General features: G+C 37.7%; 1 protein-coding gene across 1 annotated transcript in view; it reads right to left on the bottom strand.

Moving 5' to 3' along the window:
* LOC149156263 (3-hydroxyisobutyryl-CoA hydrolase 1-like) overlaps positions 1-27,362 on the bottom strand; it is a 349,800-nt gene that overhangs the window by 262,228 nt on the left and 60,210 nt on the right. The window contains exon 5 of the mRNA XM_089438049.1: positions 4,250-4,313. Within this exon, the coding sequence (XP_089294175.1) occupies positions 4,250-4,313 (64 nt within the window). The remainder of the gene's footprint in view (positions 1-4,249; positions 4,314-27,362) is intronic.

A 27,362-nucleotide genomic window follows, 5' to 3' on the forward strand; every position in this document is an offset into this window, starting at 1 on the left:
TCATTCCTCTAATCATTGAAGATGTCCCTGGAATGATTATTATCACCATCAAGTGATGTGTCCCTGCCATTTAGACACTCCTTCGTATAATGGCCGAACTAGTTATCTGCCTTTCCTTCCACCCTGAGATCTGGTCTTCCCAATGAAGTGATCTTTAGGTAGGCCATATTCCGCTGTGCCATTCTGATAATATTCTCTGCTTCAATTTCACCCTCAGTGAATTTGACGAGGGATGAGGAACCCATTGATCCTTTTGTCCTTTCCTAACTGTCTTCGGTGATTGCTCTTTCACTCTTGCTTGGGCATTGTCTTCACCTCAACTCTGATACCATGTTAAATTTAGGTATGTGCTATGCTTCGAGCAATTTATTTCAATTTTCACAGTTAGGTCAATATCTTTAGCAATCACATCAGCGTTAAAGTAAACTGAAAATAGAACATAAACATAAATCGCAGAAGACAAGCCAAGACAAGAAGGACACAAGATGTGTCGCTAGCCAGGGACAAACCCCAATGTGGGGAACCCTTGATCAATTCTTCTTATATGTTCTTCAATAGTTCAGATGAGAGAGAGAGAGAGATAGTACATTTACAACAGAAATCAATACTTCGACAATATATTATCTCTACATGAGATCAGTTGAAGACATGCTGCTTCAACTGATTCTCCAAGGTGACTCATTCACTTATCATGTGCTGCATCTCGTCCACATGCTGCACCTCACCATGCTACACCCATCATCACAATACTGGACCTCATGTTGTTGTTGTCCTAGTGTTTACCTAGTGCCACGGCTGCACCATGCTATGCCCATGTGGTTGCTGCACCATTGCTGCTTTGTGTCCTAGCTACATCAAGTACTATACTGCTGTCCCATACAGCACTCTACTTGCAGTTGTCCATGATTCTTCATGGTTGCAGCTGTCCCATGTTGCATCATGTTTTACCATGCATGCTATAATACCTCATCATTGCCATGTTGTCCCATTGCAGCACCTATGTCTAGCAATACTGAGCATATGTATTGTTGCCCATCATTGTTATGACTGTGTTCAGGTTAGGGCTACCACACAGTGAAGAGATAAGTCCTTTTAGGACTGCAGTTTATCTTGAAGTGCTTTCCCTCATGCCACACTGCCCTTTGAAGGTGTTGTCCACCCTTGATAGTCCTTGACACAACCTCAGCCGTGTGCTCTGGCTTGCAGCCTAGCACAACAACTAGCTGTAGCACTCCGCCTTCCCAAATGATACCCAAACAACAGCGTTTCTTTCCTCATGAACTCGGGCAAGCTGACAACACTTACCTACACTCAAACACATACATATATAGCCCTAAATCTCTCCTCCTTGTGACTGCAGCTTCCCTGTCTTGCTCCTATCCATGCCCATGTTGCTTCATGCTATGATAAGGTCCCTTCTGCTGCGGATGAAGTCCTTCTTATGCTGCAGCTAAGGCCTTAACTCAGGGCTCCTCTTAACAATAGTTTAGGGCTTCCTCTTGACAGTGGTTTAGGGCTCCCATTAGCTACGGATAAGGACCTTCCTTTTGCTACTGTTAGAGCTCCCTTTGCTGTGGATTAGAGCCTTCCCTTTGCTACGGATTAGGGCTCCCTTACTGCGCATTAGAACTCCTATTGACTACAGCTAGGGCTTCTTAGATCTGCTACCAAATCTCCTCCAAGACTGCGGCTAGGGCTCTCCTAGATGACTGCGTCAAGGGCTCTTTTCGATGACCCTCTCCACTACGTCTTCCTTGAGAGAAGACAAACCCAAAACAAGTGGAGAGAGGGAGATCATGAGAGTTGTGTTCTCAAATGATTCAAGGCACCTTTATTTATACAAAAACGTGGAGCACATGAGGGGTTTATTTGGTTGCTGGCCAACCTTGACGAATTATCCCATAACACAAATAAATTCATATCTCCATGAATACTTATCAGAATCAGATGATCTTTAGATCAATCCTGCACCTCTCGATGAGAGGGATCCAAGAAAAATATCAGCTACCATTAATAAGATGACCCACATGGAGTTTGGCCCTAGTTTCCAATTTTAACAGACTTTGACTCAACAAAAATCCTAGAGCACTCAATGGGTGCCTTGACCTATTGATCATTGACCAAAGCATGAAACCCATCCTTTAATACGTCAATAAAATTTCCCTTTTATAGATAATTTTCTTTTCTTTCTTTTGATAGATACATGACTCAAATTCAATTATGAAGACCGGCACTAGTTACATTCTTCAACATATCCAACGATGGATCACCTCAAGGCTAGAATAGACACAAAAAAAACCTAAAACACTCATGCCCAAAGGTGCCATGTCAACTACCATAATCCAAGTGCTAAAACCCTTACATATTGTATCAAGATGTTGGAAATCTATTATGAAGCAAAGTGTGCAGCTAAAAGAGGTGTCTAATCCATCAAATCTGACCATTAGACAAGAATAGACACAAGAAATCCTAGAGTGTTTTTTTCCAGGAGTACTAAACCATGGCAATGTTGAAAACCCCCTGTATGTTGGAACTCCATCAAAGAGGCAGGGTTTTCACCAAGTAAGATGTCTATCCAATCAATATTGACCCCAAGAACACAATACACACAAGAAAATACTAACTCCCTTGTCCAAACAGTGAAATCCATCAACCATACCTTGAAACCCTAGGACACAGTACATGTGCCAACAAGGTGCGCGCTCAAGGAGAAAAATTGTCTATAATGTCTAATATCACTCTATAAGCACAATAGACACTCATGAAGCTGGGCATTCCATCACAAAGTCCATATCTCAAAACCAAGCTCAATCCCCTCATAGTGCTTCAGAAGGTGACAAGGAAGAGAGTGGTTTGACCAAATGGTTGTCTAATCAGTTGAATATCATCATGAAAGAGCAATGGACATGAAAATAGGCGAATGCTCCTCTTTGATAGCTCAATGCTAATAACTCATGCCAATTCCCCTAGGGTCATCCAAAAGATGATAAAGAGGTAAGCACTGAACTAAATTAACTCTATGTGATGAACAAAGCACAACAGAAATAACAAGTACAAGAGCACTCCTCCAGAAAATCAAGAATCAATGCGTCATCTCCAACCTTTGAGAGACTCCACCAAGGCATTAAGCAGCACAATGAAGTATCAGCATGATCATCAAGTGAGCAACATCCTTAATACTAACCACGCAAGGAAACACAAAGAACCAAGGAACATATCATCCAAACACTGAAGAAAGCAGCTGCGACCATAAAGAGCAACATCCAATAACTCCATCCAAGTGGATCACCATGCTCTAGCAAAGAAAAGTAAGGTCTGTACCCTTGCCATAAGCATTTACCACTCATGTCAACATGAGTTGTGACACCATGGTTTACAATTTTTTGCCATTTGTTTCCCAATTTCGTCTATATTTCCCAAGTTGATGACCACTACCAAGTTTTTGCCAAATTTTTCAACATTTTTTGGTGGATCACCTAGCTCAACAATGTGTAGTCATATAGGGCATATTATATGGCTGGTGTTGTACAAAGGCTTGCCAAACAAATTCATACTGGCCAAGACTGCTATTCTAATTGATGACAAATGTCAGCAGAGACGAGACCAGAAACAGCTAAACATATCCTTTGGGAATTCCTGATTGCTAAAAGTTGTTGGAAGATTGTTCACAACAAATTCAACTCACTACCACAAGAATCAATTAACTACCGGACTCCTTTGTGCTTGTAAGTCTCTTGTTCTGACCCATTACTGCAGTCTTTGGCATTGCATTCAGACTTTCAGTCCATGGTTTTGTATCATCTTTGGAAGATCTGCTATAAGTATATTTTTGAAGGTTTTGTAAGTTCTGTAGAGTCCTTTTGAAGAATAGCTTTGATGAATTGTCAGATCAAGTTAGGGCTAAGCGATATTTGTTGAGAAAAGATGATAAGGATCACTCTGTCAGAACTCAGTCTGACCTTATTGCAGCCCTGGCAGCCCTCGCTAAAATAAGCTAGATGATCTCTCACTTTTCATTTGTACATGTGCGTTTCTGTATAATATAAGAAGTATTTTTCGGAAAAGGAAAAGAAACAATGAGACATAATAAACATGTTATGACCAATTATTTATATAGTTCACCTTTAAACAGTATACTGTCCTGGGAAAGTATACGAAAGCAAATGTTAAAATCCATGTCTCCTTAGTGTCTTGGATGTTGGCCAATGGATAAAACACTGAGATTGATCTCAGTACTAGCAAGCTATACCTGCATTTCCTAGACGGCAAACTTCTGCAACATCGCCACCAGAACAAAATGCCCTTCCTATGCCCTGCAAGAATAAACACTGTTAAAATCAACCCATGCATGCCAGCCAGAATTTTAAGATCAGCCATATAAATCATATGTGTCAGTCTGCATTTAATCTTATAGGTTGCATCAGGCAAATCAACATATGGCTCTGCGAAGGAAAAAATGAAAAAGGAAATAACATGAATTAACACTAGAAGCAAACGCATAGCTCAGCTATAATCAATCAGCACAGTATCATATTCAATTGAAAGCAACAAACTCTTGTCTAGGCATAAATATACAGGCAAATGCACCTTGTATACAGTTAATATCTGGACAGCTACTAATGCAAGCCATATATGGAGTGAGTTGTTTCAACAGGGTTAAACACCATAAAAATATGCAGGTCAATTCAGATGATCATAAATACAAGCTATAGATCTAAGTAACTAAGGGACTTGAAAGGACGGCCAAATCGCTGTGTACATAAAGTATCTCCAGGGTACAATAATGCATATAAAAAACCTTAGATAAAGTGATTTAAACGTTAATAAAAAATTGTATTTATGATCAACTTCACTGAGTTTCAGGAAGATCCAACCTTGGTGTAACCATACACCCTGCATCCCAATAAGCATCTAAGCTAGCCTAGTACCCTGGCTAACTCAATTTCCCTCCCACTTAAGTAAGTTTATTTCTTATGGATGTGTCAATGCAGAGCCAGCTAGCATTGGAGTGGTAACATTAAAAAATATTCGACTCATTAATTTGTGTCATGTTATGTCAGAAATGTGACCATATGTAACATTTAAATGTTGTGGTTAGGATTAGATGGTGAAACCACCTTAACCACCTTGGAGTTTATAAATGTGTAAATTGAAATATGATGTCTAAGAGACATGTATCATTGCAATGTTAATAAAAATCAATTAATTATGTATTCTCTCTACACCATTGTGAATTTGTGCACCTTACTTTCCTATATGGTATTGAAGCAACATTCGAGCTTGTTGACCTGAAGATAAGTCACAACCAAGAAAAGAAAAGACACAGATGCTTTAGAGTCTATAACATACATTTGTGGGTTCAAAACAACAAATTTAAAATGGTAACTCTTAGACTTTGTTGTTGCTCAAATTGTACAGGTATTGCGACAACAACTCAGGTCAGGGGTTGTCACTATGATCCCCGACCTCTCTGTTCTAGCTATCTCCCAATAGTAGGCTATGAGGGTAGTCCCTATGGAAATGTGAAGATGAAAGACAGGTTGGCAACCAACAAGTCCGGGAGACACAATTGAATAACCTAGCATCTTGGTTAAATTTAGCAAGACTTAAAGATTAGATTATATTTAAATGTGAGACCAGTGCCTTATGGAGTCAACTTCTTGCTTATTATCAATTTGATGTCAAGTAAACGGATGAACAATTGTTGCTTGGATGCTTGACTATCCTAAATGAAGTGTAAATCCTATAAGCTAGGTGAAAAGCAAAATCTTGGTTGATTTTAAGTTAGAAGCCTATTCCAAGTGTAACCTTCCTCTTAACCCTTATGGAGTCAACTTCTTTCTTATTATCAATTTGATGTCAAGTAAACAAATGAACAATTGTTGCTTGGATGCTTGACTATCCTAGATGAAGTGCAAATCCTATAAGCTAGGTGAAAAGCAAAATTTTGGTTGATTTTAAGTTAGATGCCTATTCTAAGTGTAACCTTCCTCTTAACTATTTTGGAACTAGTCCCTACAATTGGTTGTGGGATAGAAGCCAACGGGAAGCAAGCAGAGGCTTGATTAATGATACCTCCCCCTGTGTTCTAACCACCCGATGCCTCCGACGCTGCAAAGACTATGGCTCTGACAACTGCAAGGTCACCATGTTAACCACTAAAGATGTGCTAAACCCCTCAAGCTAAATTGAGAAACGTGGTCCTATTCTCTACCAACCAAGCTTATGCTTGGAGGTAAATTATTAATGCAAGAGGCTATCCCTAGTATGCAAGTGCAAGAGATGAACGCTCTTAAGGTGAGATTACTTATTTTGTTAAATACTTGATGACAATGATTTTCAATTAAGAACAATAAGGTACTTAAACAATAAATGAATAAAATCTCAACCACAAGAGAAAGTGTTCAAGCTTAACAGTGCTAGAGAAATGTGGCAGTAATATAAATAGACAATTGCTCAAAGACAAGATTAATGCTACTTAAGACAATTAACAATCTCCAAGATTATAATCAATAAATCACCAATATGCCATTTAGATAGAAGAGAGAAATTTAAATCTCTTATCACAATTATGATCATAATAGCATCCACAAGAAATATCCAATTTAACAATGAACAATGAATCCACTCAATGACAGTAATGGCAATGAGAAATTAAGAGCATTAATCCACAATGTCACTTAGAGAAATTAGCCAATTAAACACTTATCAACTTGATTAGAGCACTTGTGTGAATGTAAAAGTGTAAAAGACGCCAATGACTAAAATTAAGCCCAAATCACTTCATCCATGAATGATTATGAATTGTAAAATTTTCTTACTCAATCTTAGAGACTTATATGTGATTTATTATCGCTGCAAGCTTGTATTTAGAGGTCTACAATTTTATATCAACAGTCAAGAAGTGATGCAAGATGCCAAAGATAAGCTAGAAAAACAATGCATTTAACTTCCAATGATATTCATTTGATTATAGGACTGCTAGGACAATATAGACCAGATTTTTTATGCTCAGATCAGACCTCAAAATTATGTATATCAAATTTGTAATAACTCAGAAATCCAGTGATTCAATCCTTCATAAACCGACAAGGTGCCTAAATATTAATGCCAAATAAGTTCCAATGATTAGCTAATCAATTTGAGTGATTTTTAGATGATCTTCAGTCAATTTTAATGATTCTTATTTAGTTTATATGACTGCATAAATGGCTGTAGCAAATATATCAGATCTGGAAATTGCCCAACAGTCCTAAAAAATAACTTATATGCAATCAATTTAACCACAAGATTAATGTTCAATGCCTTAAGTGACTTGTTAATGAATTTAAGCTTACTTTATGTGTGTTTATGCCCTGAACACATTGTTGTAACAACATATATGCAATCAATTTAACCACAAAATTCAAATTAATACGGATAATGGTTTTCAGGACGGGCGCGCGGGTAGATAGTAAGTGGTTTAGGAGGGGGGGTCTGAAATGCATGAGAGCCTGACAGCTGCAAAAAATGGTATATTAAAAAACTTTTCAGAGGGGGGATGGGGAGCTAGGTTAAAAGTCGAATAGGCAACCCTCCCTGAAATTCAACGATAACCATTGATTAATTCACCACACATCTTGAGGCATGAAAGATTACGGTGGTTTAATAGTTAAGTGTGGGGTGGGGCATACATTTAATTTTGACTTTTTACGATTTGACTTGAAACTTGACTTATTTGGCATAAGATAAAATGTGGCTTCTATAGTTTGGAGATTAGGTTTGTTATTTTTTAAAACTAAGTTTTAATAATTTAAATAAATAATTTTATAAATATATAAATATATATATTTTATAAAATTGAATTTTATTCAAAATAAAAACCTTTAAAAATAACTCAGAGACATTTATAAAAACTTCATAAACTTCATGGTTTAACGATGGAAAGGGTTAAACGAAATGATATTTAAAGGAAGGAATTTATGAAGGTAAGGATAAAATTGTAAGAAGGTGACAAATTATTTTTAAAGAATTTTGTAACTTACAAGGTGTCAAAGTAAGTTACAACAATACCTCTCGAAGAAATATTGAAGCCTTGGATAAAATGAAGGTTGTTCTCTTGATTGAGATGATTAAAGTCTTGATGATGAAATCTAGGTTTTAACAAAAACCCTAGCATATAGTTGGAAAGTATGTGTTTGTGAACCTAACTAAGTTTAGGTGTTTGATGTCTAATGTCGAATGCTTCCATTATTATATATGATTCTGATGTGGTTAACTTCATGCTTCTATAGATTTGGTTGTACTTGCTATCTAAGTTGTGCAGGTACATAAGCTTCAAGATGGTGAAGATGTTCATTTGATAAGCATGATGAAGAAAGTTATAATGGTCATGATAACTCTAATAAGAAGGCTGGAAGCCATGAAAGATTCTTTGATGTCGTAGAAAAGAAGTTGAACCTCCCAAGCTAAGAGGGAGCTTGGATGAAAGGAATCTCCCTAAAGATAAGAGGGAGCTTGGATGAAAGGAATCTCCCCAGTTGAAAGGGAGGTCATATCCTAGTCATGATGAACACCTTGGAAAATGTATTTTGAGCAGTTATTGAAAATTTGAAATAAGGAAAGAAAGATCTGATTGTAGAATATGTTGTTTCCAATGATCCACCAAGACTCCGGGATGGGGAGACGCGGGTGCGGGGAGACGCACAAGGGGGACGTGTCAGAGTACCCTCAAATTTTAGGGAAATTTAGGGGGGACGGGGGGACGTCGGGGTATATATATATATATATATATATATATAAATTTATATAAATTTTCTATATATATATATATATATATATATATATATATATTTCAAATTCATATTCAATAATGAAAGCATAAATACAATGATACATACATAATTGAATTAAATAATGAAATACATTGATCCATACTCATCATCCTTACTAATACATACATGATTCATCCATAAACCATGAGATTCAATAATGAAATACTTTGATCCATATTCATTATTCATTATTCACCATTCTAGAATTTACATTGATTTAAAAATTAAATTCATCATTCATCATTCTAGATTCTAAATTGATTTAAAATTAAAATTCATCATTCATCATTCTAGAATCTAATTAGTACTAAGCAAAATAGACTATAATAGATACTGAAATCTGAAGACTGGAATAGTAAATTGATATAACTAAAACTCAAAAACAGTGGAGTGATGAGTCTAAATGTCACTCTAAAGTACACATAGCGCTTGGTGCTCTTGATTAAATGCTAATTCCATACCCTTGTACATGACAAAATGCAATGGAAACATTGCAATCCATCAAACCCTGAATTCCTGAAAAACTGTTAAGTTTGCTGGATTTTGAGTGAGATCTAAAATTCTACTTTCTCCATATGAAATCCAATGAAGTCGAAACCACTCTCAAACATCCTGAGTCATTCCATGGTAATGTTAAAAATTTAAGTAAAGGAGAATGTAACTTTTACTTTAAGAATTTAACATTACCATGAATTCCATAGCATTAGTAGGGAAATATGGTCAAATACTAAGTTCTCCCTGTCATAAATCATTGTTTACAAGCAAATTTAAGGGGGGATGCATAGACCATTTTTAAGGGGGATGCCCAAGCGTACCCCTCTTGGGGAGTCACATCCCCCACAGGGGGGAAACATCCCCCCTGCGTCTCCCCACATCTCCCTAAAAGGGGGACGTGGGGAAACGTTTCCCCAGACGTCCCCCCATCCCGGGTGCGTGGGGTGCGAGGGGAACGCGCACCCGACCCTAGGGGAGGCGTCCCCATGGAACGCTGGTTGTTGCATGTGAAGTAGGAAAGGAAGATGTATGATTGATGAATCATCTGTCAAGATTTGTTTGAAAGTCCTACTATGATAAATTGAGAAACAAAATCAGTTGTCTGGAAAACCACTGAAGGTTTGTGTTTACTTATGTACTAAGTCACAGGACACGTCCTCCAAGGTCCCGTGTCCCGTATTTTACGTGCCGGACACGAAAACTGCCCCAAAACATGTCGAAAACGTTTTTCATCGTGTCCTATAAAATGTAAAACGTATTCGCCGGTTTTCATCGTGTCCTGCATCTGGAAAACGCGTATTCCGTTGATAGAAAACATTTCCTGCATAAGCTGCAATTTTTTTGAAAGAAACAAATAATTTTTGAGTGGGGCAGCTTAATGATCAAGTCTAGGCCCTAGTATTGATATGCTATTCATGGTAATGTTAAATTCTTAAAGTAAAAGTGACATTCTCCTTGATCTTCATTTTCATCCTTTTACTTAAATTTTTAACCATACCATGAAATGACTCAGGATGTTTGAGAGTGGTTCCGGCCTCATTGGATTTCATATGGAGAAAGTAGAATTTTCAGGATTTCCGGATTGGGAGATTGTAATGTTTCCAGGTGACACCACCTGCCCGGGCTACCCCTGCCACCAGTAGAGGACGTGGTCTACCTCCTATATCTCCTACTTCTAGTTCTTCAGCTTCTAGAGCATAGCAAACTCCACTGCCAACTCCACCAGCACCAACATCTACATCTAGAGAGAAAGGGAAAGCTGTGGCATTTTCTCGCAAGAGGGGCAGAGGAAATCAATAGGAGTAGACTTTAGTTATTTTCTTCATTTTATTGTATATGACATTATGACATGATGAAATACATTATTATATTTTTTGTTGATATTTTGAAGCTGAGTTGGGATTCAGGACTCAGGACTTACTATTCAAGACATGATTCAATGTTATGTGTGATTTTAGCACTAGAAATGATATTAAACATCTTATATATTAGTTCTTTTATCATATTTATGTGTCAATGTATTTATTTTATGTTGTAGATGGTTTAGATATTAAAAAAATTGAATATTTTTGTACCAAACGATTTTTTCCCGATTTTTTCCAGTTATTTCCCGATAATTATGATTTTTTCCGATTTTTTCCTCACGTCGATATTATCCCAATAATGATTAATGCAACATTGTTGTAAACACTGAACAGTGATACATTTTGATTTTGATGACTTAATGGAAAATCTGCATTTTATGGTTTTAATATCTAAGTTCTAAATTTATAGTTAGTAGTTTCTTATGTGCTTGTAAGTTGTACATGAACAATGAACATTGAATATTCAAGAATCAAGACCAAGCATATCACACTCTAATTTCTAAATAGTAAATTTTGATTCTATTTATTTTTTTAAAGTGAACTATGAACTTTGAGAAGTAATTATATTTTAATTTGATTAGATAAGCTGCAACCTGCAATTTAATATGGATAAAAAACTATATTTCGGTATATATATATATATATATATATATATATATATATATATAACTTTTTTTTATTAAATATATATAAAACGTGTCCCCCGTGTCCTGTTTCCAAGTCGCTGCGTTTCGTATTGAATACTCGTACGTCTCCCCCGTGTCTCGTGTCCTCGTGTCATGTGACTTAGCTTATGTACATTTGAAAGTTTGTTACTGATTGGGGTTGTGTTTATACAAGTAAATCTCTCAGAGGTTTGATAGCATGTTGGTTACACGAGAGAGATTTGTTACCGATCTGTTTTAACGGGGAGGGTTTGTTACCGATTGGAATAATCGGGAGCGTTGGGACTTTGTGTGTAAGACACATTGCCTAGGAGGACATCTGGTCTTCACTTTGTGTTGATGTGTAGTTCCCAAAGTAGGGAGGGTGGCATTGGTCATGGAGCTCTGACCTCAGATACACACCTAAATCCTTGGGTTGATGGTTAACAAGTAAGTCTGATGCTACCTAGAGAGGCTAAAAGCTTTAGTCCATCTTAGTCCCACCTGGATAGATTGCCCTAGTCAAGAATCTAGTCCATGGCATCGTGAGTGCCTAAACTGTTGAAAGACCTTGGATAGATTGCCCTGGTCAGGAATCTAGTCCATGGCATTACGGTGCTTAAATTCTTCATAGTTCATGTGTTTTGGGATCTTCCTTGTACTTGATATCATGAATACCTCCCTAGTTAAGAGGGAGTGTTGAAATATGTAACTAGGTTCGGTCTTCATAAATGTATTTGAGTCACAATGAAATGTATTTATCAAAAGAATGAAGAAAATGCTTTTATTATTATTTTTATGGCTTATTAAAACATGGGTTTCATGCTTGGGTCATCATATTTTACGTCAAAGTCCTCATTGAGGACTTCTAAGATTTAATCTGAGTCATTACAGTCATTGTCCATTAGAAGAGACCCCTCTTGGGCTTTTGAATCATGTAAAAAGGATTAATATTGAGTCAAATATACTATTTGTCCCCTCCACACCAAGTTGGCCTCAAGGAGATCAAGTCGACTTCGAGAAAGACAATTCGACCTCACTGAAAGGCTATATATAAGGTAGTTTGAATTCATTTGAAGCGATTCACTCACTCTGTCATAGTTCGTTACCCAGAAGGACGAAGCTGGGAAGTGCAAAGTTGAAGAAGAGCTAGAAAGGGGTTGAAAAGGAGTGCGAAATTTTGGAGGCAAGAAGAAGACATCAAGATCAAAATTTTGGGCCATCTATCTCTCACTCAGGAGGAGTATCTAGGGAGATCGAAGTTTTCTTTGTCTAGTCAAAGCTGTTGTTGTTTCCAGTTGTTGGGTCGAAGTTGCTACTACAAGTTGATGCTCCTAGATCGAAGTTGATTTTGAAGGGTTATCATCTGCAAGAAGGATTAAAGGCTAACTTGGTGTGGAGGAAGTCTTTGTCTAGATCAAGAGTCTTGGATTATCTCAAGAAACCATTGAAGGAAGAATTGTTGACTAGGTTTTTCCCTAGATAGGGGTTTTGCCTTGGTTGTTCGCCTACAACTATTGAAGGAAGAATTGTTGACTCGGTTTCCCCTAGATAGGGGTTTTTCCCTGGTTGTCCGCCTACATTTGTTGTCCTTGTGCTATTGTTTTGATAATTGCTTGACGAACTAAAAGATAAACAAGAACATAAAGATAAAAGAATCACAAGTAATTATCTATATAAGAAAACCTTTCTGCCTTTCTAATTTTCTAACAAGGATTAGTGAGAGGAAGATTTGAGGCACCGAGAATAAGATATCCCTAGCAAAGGTGCCAAAAAATGTTATGGAGTTGTTGGCTAAAGGAAAAGATGAAAGATCACAGAATGAGATGATAAGAAAGGATGAGAAATGATAAGATGATAGAATGTCGTTGAAGCACTGAGAACAAGATGGTCTCCGGCAACGGCGCCATAAAATGTTGTCGCTCAGATTGTACAGGCACTGCGACAACGACTTAAGGCAGGGGTTGTCACTCTAATCCCCAAGTTCTCCATTCTAATTGTCTCCAACAACAAGATATGGGGGGTAGTCCCTATGAAAATGTAAAAATGAAGGACAAGTTGGCAACCAACAAGTTCGGGAGACACGATTGAATGGCCTAGCTACTTGGTTAAATTTAACAAGACTTAAAGATTAAATTAGATTTAAATGTGAGACTAGTGCCTTATGGAGTCAACTTCTTGTTTATTATCAATTTGATGCCAAGTAACCAGACGAACAATCGTTGTTTAGATGCTTGACTATCCTAGATGAAGTACAAAAATCCTACAAGCTAGGTGAAATGCAAAATCTTGGTTGATTTTAAGTTAGATGTCTAATCTAAGTGTAACCTTCCTCTTAACTATTTTGGAACTAGTCTCTAGAGTAGGTTGTGGGATAGAAACCAACGTGAATCAAGCAGAGGCTTGATTAACGATATCTCCCCATGTCTACTAACCGCCCGATGCCTCCTGCGCTACAGACACTGTGGCTCTAACCACTGCAAGGTCACCATGTTAACCACTAAAGAGGTGCTAAGCCCCTCGAGCTAAATTGAGAAAGGTGGTCCTATTCTCTATCAACCAAGCTTATGCTTGGAGGTAAATTATTAATCAAGAGGCTATTCTAAGTATGCAAGTGCAAGAGATGAATGCTCTTAAGTTGAGATTACTTAATTTGTTAAGTACTTAATGACAATGATTTTCAATTAAGAACAATAAGGTACTTAAACAATAAATGAATAAAATCTCAACCACAAGAATAAGTGTTCAAACTTAACAGTGCTACAGAAATGTAGCAGTAAAATAAATAGACAATTGCTCAAAGACAAGATTAATGCCACTTAAACAATTAACAATCTCCAAGATTATAATCAATAAATCACCAATATGCCAACTAGATACAATAGAGAAATTTAAATCTCTTATCACAATTATGATCAAAATAGTATCCACAAGAGATATCCAATTTAACAATGAGCAATGAATCCAATCAATGATAGCAATGGCAATGAGAAATTTAGAGCATTAATCGACAATGTCACTTAGAGAAATTAGCCAATTAAACACTTATCAACTTGATTAGAGCACTTGTATGAATGTAAGAGTGTAAAAGATGTCAATGACTAAAATTAAGCCCAAATCACTTCAACCATAAATGATTATGAATTGTAAAATTTCCTTACCCAAGTTTAGAGACTTACATGTGATTTATTATCACTGCAACCTTGTATTCAGAGGTCTGCAATTTTATATCAGCAATCAAGAAGTGATGCAAGATGCCAAAGATGAACTAGAAAATCAATGCATTTAACTTCCAATAATATTCACTTGATTATAGGACTGCTTAGACACTAAAGATCAGATTTATTATGCTCAGATCTTACCTCAAAATGATGTATATCAGATTTGTAATAACTCAGAAAATCAGTGATTCGGTTTTTAAAACCAAGAAAGTGCCTAAATATTAAAGCCAAATAAGCTTCAATGATTAGCTAATCAATTTGAGTGATTTTTAGATGATTTTAGTCAATTTTGATGATTCTTATTTAGTTTATATGACTGCATAAATGGCTGTAGCAAATATATCAGATCTGGAAATTGTCCAATAGTCCTCAAAAATAACTTATATGCAATCAATTTAACCACAAGATTAATGTTCAATGCCTTAAGTGACTTGTTAATGAATTTAGGCTTATTTTATGTGTGTTTATGCCCTGAATACATTGTTGTAACAATTATATCAGACCTGAAACTTTCAGATCAGACCTCTGCAATTTCAAATCAGACCTTGAAAATTATATGACAGCCAACATAAAACAATAAAATTGATAGATCAAACCCTTGTAATTTATTTTGATGTCTTGTATGAGTTATTAGCTTAATGTGTGGGTTCTTTAGGCTTGTATTATGATGATTATGCCACTGTTATATCAATATATTAGATCTGATATAAATTATGCAGTGAATTAAAATGAGAGATGAAGACAATAGAAGCAAACTCCAAAGCCTAATGGCCTATGCGACGTTTGGAGATGTGAGAGAAATCACTCCTCAACCCCTATACTTACAAAATGTTAGCTCAAAACCCAAAAATAGGACCTTTATGACTGCTACAATCACAAATTATTAGAGATAAAATGTCAATCCCTTTAAGAAACGCTTGTTTGCAATGAAAACTAACCCTTGTGGGGCTTACGGCCTTCTTAATGCTTGCAAAATAGGTCTTAGACACTAGACTTTTAGGTTGGTTAAGGGCTAGGGCCTTCAAAAATGGGTTTCTTCCCCAATTTGAAAATAAGCAACCTGGAAAAATGGGCTCAAAAACCCTAGACGTTTAGGGTTTTCAAGGGTTGAAAACTTCAAAAGTTTACTCCTTCCTTTGATCACGTGAGAGTTTTCACCCGTACAAATAAAAAGAAATTTTCCCAAAAAAACCAATATATACAAAAATAAAATAAAAACCCCAAACCCCAGTTCCTGCAAAACAAGGGTTAGAAAAAATTATTTAGTATTTACAAAAATTATCTTACAGAAATAATTTACAAATTATTTTTGTAAATACAATAGCTTGATGTATTTCGAAAAATAGATGCTAACCACAGCCTTAGCGAGGTAAGAAAACCACGTAAAATTCCTGGTGCCCAAACAAGGTCAACTTGTGCCCACAGTCTGTGAACTTGGAGCCTAAGGGTCAGGGAACCTGCAAACTCTATATATTTCTTAACACAAAATCGTTAGATCATACAATGGATCAGATCACCTAAGATAAACCCAAAACCTACCAATAGAATGTTCCTATCATCTACAAATGAAATAACAATTATCTAGTATTGGAGCACAATATAGGAAAGCACATACCCAGCACGTACCACAAATCAATGAGACAAAGACACCATGAATTGAACCCCAAAGTTTTTTGTTATAGATTTCAAACCTTCCCAGCAGAACATTGGTTTCACACCAACATTACAAAATTACAATTAGACCAAAGTCACGATCATTGTGAACAATACAAGCAAAATGCCTTCTATTTATAGAGATATCCCTCCAAGTGGAAAATAACAGTTAGTTGGCTTGATCCCTGTCAAAATAATCTCAACCGTTGATAAATCCTTAATCAACTTTTAATCTCTACTATCGAAAATATTTATTTTTGAGGAATTTTTGAATTTCTCATAAAATCCATTATTTTATTAGTTCAAAAATAATTATTTTGAACTAATTTCCTCAAAAATTTGACTTTGACTTAACCACAAAGGTCCAAGGGTTCAAATTTTCTTGAAATTTCCAATATTCCCTTGATGGGGGACCGCCAAAAATTAACTTATTTTAGAACCACGAATTTTTCCACTTAGAGAAATTAATTTCTCTAACATTTTAATTGACTCTAAATTAATTAATTTTTTGGCTTAGCATTTAAGATTATTTTTGCTAGAAAAATCAATTAATTAACACAAGAGGGGATTAATTATTTTTCCACCCTCAAATATTTTAGCCATAGTGTCTAATTTTGAAGGACCATGCACTAAAGTATTTTTTACATCAAATATTACAATAATTCAACCCTCAAAGGGGGATACCCATTTGTTATAGACCCTCATAATATTTACCCAATTCTGCAACACAATATGATCTAGTAGACCAAGTGATTTGTAATAAAATAATTTAGCCAAATAGCTTAAATTATTCTCAAATCACTTTTACAATAGACTCGACTAAAACGCTAGGACTCACCTAAGACCTTGTTGATAAATTCCACCCTAGCTTTGGGGTTGAGGCTGGAGGGAAAAACTTTGTCGATCATCCATGTTTAGAAACACAGATAATCAGTGAGACGAAAAACCTCCTAGGATGAAACTCGTCACCAAAATCATAGGCTTACCTAGGTTGTTACATAATTAAACGGTCGTACTAGCATCATTTACATTACAAATTTGCAAAATAGGTTTACAATGACATAATAAGTTGTTGGCTGATAATTCTAATCTTTTAAAAAAAAATGGCACAACTGCTTCCTCAAAACTGTGACGAAATGTGTGCAACAAACTGCTCAAAAATTTGAGATAAGTATGGAATGCATTGTCATTAAAATAATAGACATATAAATACACGTTTATGACCATTGGATTCATCTCCCAAGGTCTCTTGGACTCCCAGTGATATTTCATATTCCTCACTATAACCCAAACAAATTTTCAATTAGGTGTCTAGCATTCCCCCCTTAATTCGAAGGGGTGTGTGTGAGTCTAAGCAAAGGGACAAAATCAATTGCCGATGGCTTAATGTACTCTGTGAATCTGGTGGTTTGAGGATGGACACAAACCCAATGGCTAGTAGAAGCCGAAGTCTTCTACTAAATGATAGTTTAAGGCTAAACACTAACTCTGGAACTTCGCTCTAAGGCTCAGTAGTTCCCGAAACAATTCCAAATTTGGCTAGAAGTTGATGTCTTATGTTTATTAGAAGTGCTCACAAATGGAAATTTGAAGATGACAACAAACTATTGTAAGTTGGCTCTAACGCTTAGTAGTTCTTGAAATATTTCTAAATTTCGCTAGAAGTTGATGTCCTTTGCTGATTGGAAGTGCTCGAAAATGGCAATATGAAGATGACCACAAACTGATGTCTAGCAGAAGTTATAAGTATTCTATTAAATGATGGCTTCAAGAAGACCGCAAACCTAATCATGCTCATGGCTCCGACTTTGTCTCATGCTTGAGGCTCTAGTTATGGATATTGCTCAAGTTTGCTTGTGCTTGCTTGATTTATAAGACTTCAAAACTAAAAGCCTCACTATCAATCACTTGTATCATTCCTCCCTATTAGATACAAGTTGAGAAGATGAAAATCTTTCCACAATACTCACAAAGATGGAGATCAAGATCTTTCATCCTCCATAAGACCAACTCAATGAGCATGTTGGCTTCTACCAAAAATGCACCTATTTGCAATGCAATTTAACTAGTAAAACTTACAAAAAATTTATTTGCAAGTTACCATTCTTGATTCTTTATGACAAATGCTAAGAAATGGAAAAATCATCACAATAATAGTGTGTTGGGAATCACGATTGTCATTAGACCAAAACCATCAGGCGTTAGTCAACGATCGCATCGTCAGAGATAAGGATCCACAAGAGACAGTTAGTCCATGTCACAAAACACACGGAGAGCGTTGGTTTATCCAATGTCCAACAATCTCCCTCCCAATGTGAGCCGGGTGTGTATCGAACTCGTAACCTATGCTCTAATACCACTTGTTGGGAATCATGATTGTCGTTAAACCAAAACCCGCAGGTGTTAGTCAATGATCGCATCGTCAGAGATAAGGGTCCACAAGAGGCAGTTAGTCCATGTCGCAAAACACACGAGGAGCGTTGGTTTATCCAATGTCCAACATAGTGTGATGCACCACCAAAAGCTCACTTCGACTACGCCAAAACTACCGAAAGAAAAGCACCTTGTGTTTGGATAGAATTGGATGTTTAAAGCCATTGAACAGTGAAGGAGTTTATTGTACAAAGCTTACTAGTTTTCTCTATGAAATCTTTGATCATGTATAACTAGAAAACAAGTTGCTCCCAAAAGCAAGAATGCTTTGGCCAAAGGTTGGTGTTGAATGTCCAAACGCTAGTCTGAACTAGCCAAAAGTTGGTGTGGATACTACAAACTTTGGTATGAACTGGCCGAAAGTTAGTATTGATTCTATAAACATTTGTCTGAACCAACCAAAAGCTGGTGTGGACTATCCAAAATTCAACGTGGAAAAAGGTGTGCTTGTCGCTCCAAAAAGAGTTAAAGAAGATGGCCCCCCAAATGCTATTTTTGTTGAAGATCTAAAAAGAGATGGAGTCAAAGAAATTATGCCAAAAGGAGTGGATGAAGAGATCACGTTGGGAACGGTCTTCAAGCTCCCCTTTAAGCCTATTTCATTAGTTCACATGGACGATGTCTCCAGTGCTCAAATTCTCCTAATGGAGAACCCCTCTACGTACTACCGCTAAATATGCTTTACCATCAATATGTCCAGACTCCATATCACAACTAGCACACTATTTATGCAAATGTTATGCATACACTATGACTACCCAGTTTGACGATGCGCCACAGATTCCAAAAGTTAAACCTTTGTCAAATAAATTGGTGGAGAGCAGTTTCTCCTTCAAATTTAGCATGGAATAGATTAACAATGTGGGACATGTTTACTCTCAACACAAAGTGGTTGATAACTCAACAAGACAAGAATGAGGAATAGAGGATCTCCCATAAGCATCAGTAATCTCCCACAATGGGCACCAACGATCAACAAAAATCACCCAATGGTTTCGTCTTTAGTCAGCCCTAAAAAGTATGATGACCTTTGTCAAATAAATTGGTGGAGAGCAGTTTCTCCTTCAAATTTAGCATGGAATAGATTAACAATGTGGGACTTGTTTACTCTCAACACAAAGTGGTTGATAACTCAACAAGACAAGAATGAGGAATAGAGGATCTCCCATAAGCATCAATAATCTCCCACAATGGGCACCAACGATCAACAAAAATCACCCAATGGTTTCGTCTTTAGTCAGCGCTAAAAAGTATGATGAAACAGATCCAGTTGTATCATTATGAAGAAGGTTATCGGGCTCGCTTCCCAATAGCGTGGATGCTCGATATTATCACAGAGTAGGGTTTTCCTCGATATAGAAAATGGAATGCTAGAGTGTGTAGGCAGAGAAAGGAAATGGGCACATAGAAAAAGGGTACGTAGATGGGCACAAGGGCTTCTAGAGTCTACAAATGTCACAAAAATGGTAGAGAATATTTGTTAAGCAAATTAGACAAAGTCCGAGGATGGAATAGAAACACCCAAAATGGCAAAGTGGACAGGTTTGAGCAAGAAGGGGCATTTCTACGCACTCTAATACCATTATTAGACTGCTTAGAAATTTGAGATAAGCGTGGAATGCATTATCATGAAAATGATATACATATAAATACATATTATTGACCATTAGATTCATCTTCCAAGGTCCCTTGGACTCCCAATGATAGTTCATAACTTCATATTCCTCACCATAACCCAAATGGATTAGGTGTCTAACAATAACTACTATTTTTTAATGCAAAAACTATTTTGTAAAGAAATCTCTATCTAAGACTTCATAATTGTAGGTTTGACATTTTATAAGTTTAAACAAATAGATAATTATTTTTTGTAATGTTCAACAAACGACCACAAAAATAGGTCAATGTAACTAAAAATTACATTTGGGGACTATAAAATACAATGTGTGAGTACAAAAGCAACTCCTAGAATGATGAAAAAAGTCAAAAGATCTAAAGGCCTAATTTATAGGTAACAACTAGCTAATAAAACATAAAAAAGCATAAAATGTGAGTACAAGAAGAGATGTAGAGAAGCTAGAGTGCTAAGAACAACCATTCACTGCTCATCTAGAAAAGATAAATGTCAAGAAGTATCGGATCCAGTTGTCGAGGACAAATATGGGGATCATTAACCTTCATATTGGCATGAGCAATGATTATGTGATTCTTATCACATGACATTTTTGCAGGGGCAACTTGCAAGTTGATGACAGCAGAACCTTCCACGATGTTTCTTGAGAATGGTTTAGCATAGTGGTTCCTAGGTGAATAGTCTTGGTGCTAGGTTCTCTCTTTGTGGTTGCACTTGATGGATGGTTGTGGTGTGCTCTTTGGTGCTATGGTGTATTACTTGGCTCTTATTGTGTTATGAATTTGGCTTATGGTGGTCTCATTTTTAATAGTCATGACACAAACCCTTATATTCACCATTGGGACAAAGGTGGTAACAAGACTATCCTAAAAGGGTCACCCCCTTTTTGAACATACTTCATGAAGAATACATATAAAGCAAACTAAAAGGACCAAACTATTTTAAAGTTGGCATCACCCTCTTCATTAACTTGTATATTAGCTTATGCAAGTAAAAGTGGAACGATATTATAACATATGTCTCAAGGCATAACCCCTTTAGACAACTTGACTATGGTGGAGGCATGAAGAGTAAAATCATTATGTGGCTTATCTACTTTAATTAAAATAAACCTTAGCCTAGGACATAAGGTGCATATATGATATTTAAACATATCTTTGAGTTGGAGGCTCTCTCATAAAATTTCACAACACATTCAAGAGGAGTCATTCCTTCCAAATATACCATGGGGCAATATTACTAGCCAAAAGTGGGACGGGTAACCCCTAGGAGAAAAAAATTCCCCTCATTTGATAACTATCTAGCCAGCAGCCCCATGATGGTCAGCACACAACACTATGCCAGAGTTCCCCACCCACTACTCTAGTCAGATATCTCTCCCATCTGGCACTCTTCTTGAAGGAAGATGGGTCATCTCTTGGCAAGTACTCTAACCATTCTTGCAATCATGTGCTTTCATTTAATGTTATGGACATATTGATATGGATCACGAGGCAAACTATGATTGACTGATCTCGATTGTATCCTTGTTCCCACACTTCACTTGGGAGGTTAGACTAGTGGAACCTCCTATGAGGCCTTAGGGTTTACGAAGGGCACTACTACGGAGGCACTTATCAATATAGTGTGCCCAAGGTAATCCATACTTACCACTTTATATCTCTCCCTATCATCCATCTCCATACTTCAGGTTGGCAGCGATTAGTCATTGGGATTGGCATCCGATATGCACATCCTTGAGTCAAGGCTCGAAAACTTGGCCCCGAAGGTTGATGCAACTGAAAGAAAGTTAAAAGCATATGAACTACTACTACCTTCTCCTTGTTGAACTACTGCTAAAATCCTCACCAATGGCTGAAATCAAATCTTTGATTTTCTCATTCACTCATGTGACTTGTGAAATGAATGCTCTATCTAACTTTGTCCTTTGCCCTCTCTCTCTTTTATAACTTTCACATGAGCCAAAAACCTAATCTTCAACGGATGAAATCTAACCGTGAGATCAATAGCTCACTTTTAATTAAATTATTAAGTGACCCACTTTAGTCACTTTAATAAAAAAGGTTCACTTTATTAACTAACGAATAAAGTGAACTTCTGAAAAAGCATTGGATGCTTTTAATGATGATTTCCATAAGCAGACACCTTCAGGGAAATAACTGTCTAAGCTACATATACTAACACTCCTTAGCGAGGAAAGTATTCTCCACCACTCCAAGCTTGTCTTGAAACCAGATGAACTTGACCTTCACCAACGGCTTGGTGAAAATGTCTACCATCTACTCCTCTATTGAAATATATTGGAGCTTGACACCTCCCTTTGGCACTCTATCTCTGATGAAGTGGTATTTGATCTCAATGTGCTTTCACCTATCGTGAAACATTGGATTCTCCAAGATTTTGATACAACTCTAGTTGTCACAGTGGATCACTGTCAGCTGAAGCTTCTGACCAAACAATCTTGGGAGTAGCTTGCGAAGCCAAATGGCTTCACAACTAGCTAGACTAACCGCCACATACTCTGCCTCAACTAAACTCAATGCTACTAAGGTTTGCTTCCTACTGGACCAAGAAATGACTGCTAAACCCAAATTGAAGCAGCAACTAGAGGTGCTCTTCCGAATTGTACCATTGCCTGGCTGGTCTGAATTTGAGTACCCCTGTAACCTCACACCATCTCCACCAAGATACTACAAACGATATCCTATTTGTTAATTTTCACACTACTCTATGTTGTTTCAATTACTTTAGCCCGATTCAATTCTTCAATTAGCAATCTTTCATCAATAATTAGTATTTCCAATCAATAGTAATTGAATTTATAACAGTAAATACAATGACAAAGGAGACAATCAACGCATCAACAAGAGACACCAAGTTTAATCAAAGGCCAGGGGAAAAATCCACTATGGGGAAAACCCTTTCTAATTCTTCTTCTATTAGATTGTAATAAAATGTTCAGCAAAGAGTACAAAGAGCGCAATACAAAATCATCCAGATAACCCAACAACATTCAGAAATATGTTCCCAGCATCAACCCAGATCAATGTCAACTTGCCTTGCCCTCGATTAACTGTCAAAATTTAGCCTTGGAGCTCAACTGCAAGGAGGAGTTGTGCATGCGGTTGAGACCTTCCAACCGCTCCCTTGAACCTACTACCCAGCGGTTGTGACTGAAAATTGCCTTTGACGAGTCTGCGGTTATGAGCCAAAAACCCTAGAACACATGAGATTTTCGGACCCTATATTTTTGGACTTGTGCGAACCTCTTTTGTCGACCCAGCCTCAGACTTGTGCGAACCAATCAATGAAGAAGAGAAGAAGAAGATGCTTGATAATGTCTAAATGAGCTTGAGGTCACTTGTATTTATAGGCTTCCAAGGGAGTCCATTTTCTTGTTAGGGTCAACCTATCTATATGTGCACTTGTGGGATTTTCTTCAAAAGTACACTTTCCCGCGTCCAAATTAAGTGCTTCAATAGTCGAAATTGGTCCTCTCGAAAAGAGGAATTTAGTCCCATGGTTGGAATTTGTCACTGAGCTGCCAAAAATTAACACTCCCTCTCAGCTAGGGAGAAATTCCAACTGCATCATGTAATCATCGCAAGTACCTTGTCATCATATCATGTCCCATCTCTGCTCGACTCTATCTGTTGAAACATTCTCGAATCTAAAGAAGAAGAATCATAGGGGAGCTTCAGCTACCACCCTCTATCCATCGAGGAGCCACTTCTACCACCCGGAATCACTGCCAGCGAGGATCCAATGCTACGACCCGAGAAACCTCTGCTAGCAAGGAGCCAATGCTACGACCCGGGAAACCTCTGCTAGCGGGGAGCCAATGCTACGGCATGGGAAACTTCTGCCAGCGAGGAGCCAATGCTATGACCTAAGAAACCTCTGCCAGCAGGGAGCCAATGCTACGACTCGGGAAACCTCTGCCAACGGGGAGTCAATTTTACGACCCAAGAAACTATGCTAGTGGGGAGCCAATGCTATGACGCAGGAAACTCTGCCAGCAGGGAGCCAATGCTACAACCTGGGAAACTTCTACCAACGGGGAGCCAATGCTATGACCTGGGAAACTCTACCAACCTTCCCAACATGACCCTGAAGAGTCAAGTGGTAGAACACCTACATCTCTAGCTTGAGCGGGATGCCACTTACCATAAATAGTAAGGATCACGCCTAACTCAAGCAACCAACACCCATTAGCCAGATGGGTGGGAAAGACAGATGCCAATTGGGTATACCTTGCATAGACCAAGATAGGGGAGCAACATCTCCGACCCTATGGGTAACAGATAAGGGTGATACCCTATTGTCCAAAGATCCCTCAACCCCATGAACCCTACATCGCAATTCCTCACCTGGGAGCTCAGACAGGGGAGAAGAGTCGGCTTAGTGTCCTCGGTCAATCCAGACCCTTGCTCGGAAGGGTCACATCAATCCATGCTGCAATCTACTCATCAGTCGAAATATGACGAAATCTGGTGAATCCATATAGACTCATATCTCTGTAGGTATATCTCATACCACAATCCTTCTTACGCTTGATCATCGAAGGCCCACTACTTGTCAGGAATAGATCGTCAATATATAAAATCAAAATCAAAGTCATACCTTGGACCAGTTTTCTTCTTGTGATATCAAACTTCATCAGGTAACTGTCAATACAGGCATAGGCTCGGGGTGCTTGCTTCAAACTGCTAATGAGAGACTTCTTGTCCTGTACATCAAACCTTTGAGATGGTTCGACACATACTTCCTTCTTGTACCTTTCAAAGCTTTCATCTACTTCATGCTTCTTCATCCATCTTGAAGTTGCACCTTGCGATCTCGAAACAATATCCCAAACATCTTTCTTCATAATCGATTCTTCAACCATAGTATCCTTCCAAACATGTTCTCTCACTGCTCCATTATCCTGCTCGGAATTATCATCGGACTTGATCCTATTAGAGGGGAATGGTCCCCTAGACTTCCTTTTATTTCGGTGGATCTTTGCTAGAAGAGGTCTTCCAATGACTCTATATAGTCCTCCCACTCTAGATCCCAAAGTAAAGGCATCTTTCATATAGGATCCCTTCGGCCAGGAGAGGACCTTTCCATTAATGAAGGCTATTCTCATTCCTTTATCTTCCAAGGAAGAAATAGATATCAAGTTCTTCTTTAATTCTGAAACATACATTACTTCATGAAGAATAATAGATTTTCCATAGTCCAAATCAAATCTGACAATACCAAAGCCCATCACTGAATATGTAGAGTTGTCCCCAAGAATAATCTTCAAACTAGTCTCCCTCTCAACCAGATTTGAGAGAACTTCCTTATACCCGGTGAGGTGTCTAGAAGCCCCACTATCAACCAACCAGCTATTGTACGAATCCAGAGGAGAATAGCTAGAGAGGGCTAAAATAAGAATGAATTCAGATTGGCTAGTAGCAACGTTACTTTCATACCTAGAGTTTCTTGACTTCTTTTGAGGACAAGGACTTTCTTCACAATCATCCGGAGTATCTCTTCTTCGATCATCTCTCTCTCTTTTATCATCTCGCCTTCTTTTATCATCAATTCTTCTTCAATCGTCGCTTCTTCTTCTATCATCATACCTATTGTTGTAGTAGCTTCGATCGGACCTTGGAGAATCTCTCTTTTTCGGACAGCCCGGGCATAGTGACCCTGCTTGTGACAATTGAAACATTCGACATCCCTTAGTCTTCTATGAGAGTCCCTTGAATCGGGAGATGACCTTTTCGAACCAGATGATATTTCTTTTCCCATTTTCTTTTTATGTTGAGTAGCAAATGCAGTGAGTTCTTCTCCATGCTTTTGAATTCTCCCTCTTGAAATCATCATGGATTCTTCATGAGTGACCTTTGCAACAAGTTCATCAAATGACGGAAAATAATTGTTATTGATAATGGTAGTATTGGAAGTTTCCAAAATAGGAGGGAGACCTCTAAGAGTCACAATTACTAATTCCTTGTCAGGTACAGTTTCTCCAACTCTCTGCAATTGATCTTTAAGACGAGAGATCCTCATGATATAGGATTGCATAGTCTCTCCTTTATTCATCTTCATGTATTTTAGTTGATCTTTCAAGGTGATGATTTCATTCAAATTGTTGACTTCATACAAGCCGGCCAACTTATCATACATATCCTTAGACTTATTCAAATTCCCAACATAAGCAAGTAAATGATCTTGTAAACCATCAGCAATAATTTGTTTTGCTTTTAACTCACCTTTCTTGTCCTTGTTCTCGACAGTAGCAGAAGCATTCTCCGAAGACTCACGTAATTTTCCTTGAAAGAATTCCAAGACATCATTGTTATTAGCTATGATCTCCAACCTGATCTTCCATGCGGCAAAGTTTGATGAGTCACCCAACTTCTCATGTTCCTTGAAGAATGAGGAAGACATCTTGACTTGATTAGATAGGCTCCTTCAACTTTCCAAAGATGATTGCTTCAACTCTTGTCTTCTTATGGGCTTGTCCTTCACCTTAGCTCTGATACCATGTTAATTTTCACACTACTCTATGTTGTTTAAATTACTTTAGCCCAATTCAATTCTTCAATTAGCAATCTTTCATCAATACTTAGTATTTCCAATCAACAGTAATTGAAGATAGAACAATAAATACAATAACAAAGGAGACAATCAAAACATCAACAAGAGACACCCGGTTTGGTCAAAGACCAGGGAAAAACCCACTATAGGGAAAACCCTTTGTAATTCTTCTTCTATTAGATTGTAATAAAATGTTCAGCAAAGTAATTCTAAGAGTAAACTGGCTTTTTTGGCGTGCTTCGCCTTATCCTTGCTGCCCCCCAAATGCGCCTATAAAGGGGGTCTGCCCCCCTCCCCCTCCCCCTCTTGATGATTGTTGTCGCCTTCCAATCCATGGTTGCCTCCCTCCCGAAGCACCCCCGCCCTGCTGCATCCGCCCCTTCCAAGTTTGTGAAGAAGAACATTGAGGTCACGGAAGTCTCTCTTCCGGATGGCGCCAGGAAAACCTCCCTGGTTTATTCTGAAAGAGCTCTCATAGGGAAATTCACAGGCATGTGGCCTTCTCCTAAATCAATGGAGACTTGGATCAA

Source organism: Pinus tabuliformis, chromosome 9 (genome assembly GCF_031772625.1).
Source record: "Pinus tabuliformis cultivar Carrire ecotype Pingquan chromosome 9, CPIR1, whole genome shotgun sequence".
Classification (NCBI taxonomy): Eukaryota; Viridiplantae; Streptophyta; class Pinopsida; order Pinales; family Pinaceae; genus Pinus; species Pinus tabuliformis.